Below are 5,944 nucleotides of genomic sequence, written 5' to 3'. Positions count from 1 at the left end.
TTAATTAGTTAAACCTGTGAACAGCAGCACTTAGTGATGCGTGAAATCACCTTCACAATAGAGAGGTACATTACCACAGTTCTGGGCTGGCATTGTTCTTGCACAAGTGGGATGCCTTCTCCTAAAAAGAGTTGACTGAATGCAACTCTCCAGAATACTCACCCCCATATTTTTCCATACTTTTTATAGCACTCAACATCAAATTTCCATAAACCCTGGAAAGACAAATAACATGAAATCCATTACTATCCTGTATGCAGTTCCCCTTCTGCAGCCAGAGCACAAAAATCCACAGGTCCCTTGAAATCAGGTTTATAGTCTCTGACAGAGGAAATTTCTTTTTCAGATGTTTGATGTTTGAGGTATCACCAGCAATATTTCTCAGTTGGAAAAGGCAGAGTGATGCAGCAAGACCCCTGACAGTTTCCTGTGGCCTCTGTATGCACACTCATGAACAAAAACATGAACACAGACACCAGATACATACAACACACACATGCACACACAAATAATGATGATGGTGATGATGAAATTGTTTAAAGAATGTGCAAGGTAAGCCTAAAACCTTAGGAAGAAACCTGAATCAAGAAGAGCACAAGCTTTGCCACTCACCCTCTGGATGAGAGCTTAGGAATATCTGTCTGGGGCACTGACTATGGGCCAGTTTTGTCACAAATGATCCACCTAGGCTGAAAGCCTACACAGTGCATTACACTTTCATTACCTACTTTTTTTGGTAATGTTATTAAATCAAACTTTCCCTGGTGGGAAAAAGACAGAAAAAAATAAAAATTGCATTTTGTATTTAAGTATCTGAAGCAATTGGCATCCACCATCCTGTCTCAGATATTTGCAACTAAGACTTGTGCCTAAGATGCTGCCTTCAAAGGAAGAAAAACAGCTATAGCTCCATTTGAGTTGTAAAGTACTTTGACTAGTATGGGTAAGGTACTGGGTCTCATTCTCAGCCCTGCAAAAATAAAACAAAAGATAAAATTTTGTCATTGGGGCTGGAGATGTGGCTCAGCACTTAAGACCACTGGCTGCTCTTGCAGAGGGTCTATGTTCCCAGCACACATATCCAGCATTTCACACCTTTCTCTCACTCAGGATCCAGGGACTCCAGCTCTCTCTCTGTCTACACTACACTACACTCATGTTCACAAACCCACACACAGATAAACACAACTACACACAAAAAAATCTTCTCACTAATTGTAGCAATCATTACCCATAAGCCAAGTTACTAAAGAAAAAGAGTGAAACAAAATATTCTCTAGTTATACTGGTTATCAAGAAAAACCCAAATATACCATGAATAGTAAATGTTAGGAGAAGAACCATAGAAAAAAACTCCAGGGGTTCAATAATTACACAGAGAACTCAAATATTTGAAAACTCCCCCAAAAGTATGTATGTGACCCTGTGATAAGTGGGTGCTTCAGAAATATTCAGCATAAAAAAGAAGTGTTGTTTATAAGCCTGGTACAACGAGGAGGATTTTTATCTAGTGCATACAGATCAATGTTTGAGACGTTGGAAATCCCTTCAAGATTTGCTCCAAATAAGTACAACAGTGCCTTCATAGAATCTGCACTGGGTAAGAAACAAACTCTTCCCTGATCGCTCACACAGTGAGAATATCATGTCCTGACTATCAAGACTGAATGAGCTGGAGAGCTGGGCACTTCTGATGTAGAAGTTTCAAAGTTTTTTTTTGTTTGTTTTTTGTTTTTTTGTTTTAAGACTCATGTGTCATGTGATATTTTGCTAGAAGCTGTCTCATGCTTGTGGAATGGGTTTGACTTTTTTTAATTTTTTATTAATTAAAATTTATTCTCTTTGTATCCCAGGTGTGGTCCCCTTCCTCACCCACTCCCAAACCTGCCCTCCCCCCTATTATTCTCCCACACCCTCTCCACGTCCACAGATAGGGACTGTCCCCTTCCCCTTCCATCTTATCCTAACCTATCAGGTCTCTTCAGGACTGGCTGCATTACCTTCCTCTGTGGCCTGGTAAGGCTGTTCCTCCATCAGGGGTTCGTGATCAGAGAGTCAGCCACTGAGTTCACATCAGAGACAGCGCTCTTTCCATTATTAGGAAACCCACTTGGAGACTGAACTGCCATGGTCTACATCTGTGCAGGGGTTCTAGGTTATCTCCATGCATGGTCCTTGGTTGGAGTATCCATCTCAGATAAGACCCTCAGACCCAGATTTTTTGGTTCTTTTGCTATCTTTGTGGAGCTTCTGTCAGCTCCAGGTCTTTCTGTCTCCCCCTTCTTTCACAAAATTTCCTCCACTCTGCCCAAAGTTTAGCTATGAGTCTCAGCATCTGTTTTAATTCCATGCTGGAAACAGTCTTTCAGAGGCCCTCTGTGGTAGGCTCCTGTCCTGTTCCCTGTTTTCTCCATCTCCTGAGGCCTATCCCGTTTAGAGGGGCATGACATTGGACAGCTGAAAACATCCGTGGGTAGGCTCTGAGGAGAGGAGTTATATAGCAGCCCATGGTTAGTGAGACAATATTTTTTGGGATCAACATGGCTATGCTGATCTTTGTGCTTTGACACATGACTTCAAAGAGAAGTATTCCAGAAAATTTCTCAGAGCAATCCAACCGAGGCTTGATGCTTTCACTGACTTTTCCCCATCTTCTGAATCATGCTGGTTGGTGTTGCTGTTTATTGTTAACCTTTGGACTGGACTACTGCTATCTAGACAACAAACAGTGGACTCACCCCAAGGAACTACTACTAAAAGGTCTGTGACCTCTCTTTCCTAATAACCTTCTTTTCTCCCAGTCAGTGGGTGGAAGGGAGGTAGATGCATTGAAGAACACTAAATAACATAGGTTTGTTGAAAAATCTAAGCCTACACACTTCACCTAATGTGAACTTGAGGCTCAATAAACTGGCAATAACACCAGTGAGATGGCTCCAAATGAGAAGTCACTTGACACCAACACTGATAACCTGAGTTCCATCCCTAGGACTAAGATGCCTGTACACACACTATAAAAATCACACATAAAAACACACACTCTCTCACACAACACACTCATTATTAAGTTTTAAATTGGCAAAAGAGCCCCATGGAACACATGAAAAATGCCTAGAACCACAAAAACACACAGTATGAGCCTGATGTCTCAGAGTTTCCTCCCAAGGAGCACTTACTAGAGATGAGTCATTATTAGCCATCAGGAGAAGACACATGGAATGCTCAGTCAATACTCACCTTGTAGTAATTCAGCACAGTTCCTAAAAAAGGCAGAGGTTTGGGTCCAGGAATTCCCTGTTTCTTAAAAACTCCATGTGTACGTGTCCCAAACCTATAAGGTGAAACAGAGAGCCTTGTGACCACACACTCAGAAGAGAGAGACAAACATACCCACAAAAAAAAAAAAACAAACAAGAAAACAGATCAATAACATGGCTGCACTGCACAGTTCCCAGAGCTTAGGGAATGGTGATGGATCCTCTATGCATGGCATCACACCATTCTCTTCCATGTCTACTGAGTTCTGGTGGATCTAGGGTTAATGAAAAAGCCAATCAGGCCATACCAGACGTAAGCCTTATCAGCAAACCTCACCAAGAGGGAGTTGAGGGGGAGGCCAGAATTACCCAGTATATCTGCATAACATCAGTATGAACTTTAAGAGTTAGTATCACTGGGGCTATAGCTCTGTAGTTAAGGGCTTGCCTAGGCTCTGGCTTGATACCCCATACCACCAAAAAATTAAAATGCAAAATTAGCTCAGCTGCCATTTCATTTGGGCTCCTCAGGATGACTCTAGTGGTAGAGACACTGGCTGCCAGTGTTGACAATGTGAGTTGGATCTCCAGAACCCTCCAATAGGAGAGAACCAACTCCCCAAAGTTGTCTTCTATCTAAACACACACTTACACACAAATAAAAACCACTTATGAGCACACTGTAGTATGTGCTGCCCCAAACCACAATGAATAAAAACATGAAAAATTTAAATGTTTTTACAATAATTCATTTTAACTTCTGCTTTCACCTTTTAAACTTTTGTTCTCCTGCCAGTGGAGGGTGCCAGATCCTCTGAACAGTTGTCACAGATGACTGTGAGCCACACATGAATATTTAGATTCAACCCTGAGTCCTCTAGAATAGCAGCCAGTGCTCTTAATCAATGAGTCATTGCCTCGCCAGTCCCTCCTTCTGAAACCAGTTTTGATCTTCCAGACAATATAGGTCTGAGTATTACCCCAATCACAAGGACATGGTCGGGGAGGAACTTTGGAGACTACTCACCAGTAGAGGAGCACCAGGCTGATTGCCAGGAGGACCCAGGTTTCCAGGGAGAGAGTTGAAAGTAGATCCATCTTTGCTTCTCTGTTAGCAGTTTCCTCCTCAGTATTCTCCCTCCTTCTGTATGTGCTACCCTTTGCAGGGATTCTCTTCTGCCCAATTGTGCTGCAGTGAGCAGAGCTCACAGGATTTATATGCTGGGCAGATGGGTGGGAGCAGGGCTCCAGCCAATAGATGGCTCAGCTCTGTATCATCTGGACTTCGGGTATCCTGTCCACCTTGACAGTTCATAAAGTTTGTCCAGACCTTATTTTGACCTCCCTTGAGTTGACATTCTTTGTGACATAATCAATGATGCCATATCAGTGAGACCAAAGGTTCTTCCTTCCTATCAAAATTTCAAGCAAATTCATTGTTGTGAAATGTCCTCTCACTAAGGCAGACTTGATCCAAGAATACATGAAATACAGCCAAAGTTGTATCATCCACAGATCTTTACAGAATGTCTTTGTCTGCCCCTGACAGATACTTCATCATTTATCAAAACTCAACTCAGAAAAAGATGGCAGTCTGGTCTGTGTCTGTCCTTACCTGGACCCCTAACAACAAAGTCATCTCCTTCCCTCCAGACCACAGTGAGGGGCTTCTTGCACATCCCACTTCCTAGACTGTGAGAATGTTCTGGACATTGGTCACCACCATGCAACAGAGTGGTCATTCAGACAGGCTAGTCAAGTGGTGCTAGGACAAGTAGCTGGCTCTCCTATCTCCCAATGCAAGAGTCAAGAGTCACTGGGCACAGTTCAGTAGGGGATCATGATTTATGAATGTTGGAAATGACACTCAAGGCTGCAAGTGGCTCCTGACAGCTATGGGTCACAACAGAACACTGATATGAAAGGTAATATGAAGCCAATAAATCCCTCTGATCAGTTGCTAGTAAATGTTAGGGGAGGTTTGGTTTTCTGTTTGTTTGATTTTTGTTTTTTGAGTGATGAAAATGTTCTAAAAGTGAGCAAGTGTGTAGCTTCTGTAGAACCATACAGAAACATATTTAAAAACATTGAAAATTACAGTGTAAATGAGCCAATCATGCAGCATGTGAAATATGCAAGTCAGTAATCTGGTGTATTGATTAAAGTTTTTGTGTGTTTATGAGAATATGTATGCAGATGCCTGTGAAGACACAAAGAGGGCACTGGGTCCCTGGAGCTGGAGTTACAGGTGCTTTTGAACTACCCAAGATCCTGCAACTCCCACATAGGTTCTGGGAACAAAACACCAGTCCTCCAGAAGAATAACAAGCATGCTTACCCTATGAACTGTCTCTCTACCCCATGGTGTTTGTTTGTGAGAAAAAATAATATCGAGAAGTATATTGAGAATTAGTGAGGAGGTGCAGGGCCAGCCAGCGTGGCAGTCACAAAAGTATGGCACCATCCAGAGCACTACATCATTGATAGCACACTTCTATAATCTCAGTGCTTATAGAGTAAAGGCAGGGGGATTAGAAGTTCAAAGAGAAAGTCCAAAGCTATATGGGGAACTTGTGACTAGCATGGCAGATGTAAGACCCTGTCTACAAAAACTTTCCTCTGCTATGCCAAACCACCAAAATTTAACATCTGCTACCCATGGCAATGGTCATGAGAGACAGGCCATA

The 5,944-nt window shown here is 42.4% G+C and overlaps 1 protein-coding gene across 1 annotated transcript in view; it reads right to left on the bottom strand.

Moving 5' to 3' along the window:
• The window catches only part of LOC129677366 (cytochrome P450 3A1-like), a 37,071-nt gene extending 32,620 nt beyond the window's left edge, over window positions 1-4,451 (bottom strand). Inside the window, exons 1-3 of the mRNA XM_055608020.1 lie at window positions 4,285-4,451; window positions 3,238-3,331; window positions 163-215 (exon numbers count right to left, since the gene is read on the bottom strand). Coding sequence (XP_055463995.1) covers window positions 163-215; window positions 3,238-3,331; window positions 4,285-4,355 — 218 coding nt within the window. The 5' untranslated portion in view covers window positions 4,356-4,451. The remainder of the gene's footprint in view (window positions 1-162; window positions 216-3,237; window positions 3,332-4,284) is intronic.
• Window positions 4,452-5,944: the final 1,493 nt, after the last annotated feature.

This window comes from Psammomys obesus, unplaced genomic scaffold, assembly GCF_907164565.1.
Source record: "Psammomys obesus unplaced genomic scaffold, mPsaObe1.curated_primary_1811, whole genome shotgun sequence".
In the NCBI taxonomy this organism is placed as follows: Eukaryota; Metazoa; Chordata; class Mammalia; order Rodentia; family Muridae; genus Psammomys; species Psammomys obesus.
This window is presented reverse-complemented; position numbering and strand designations above follow the sequence as displayed.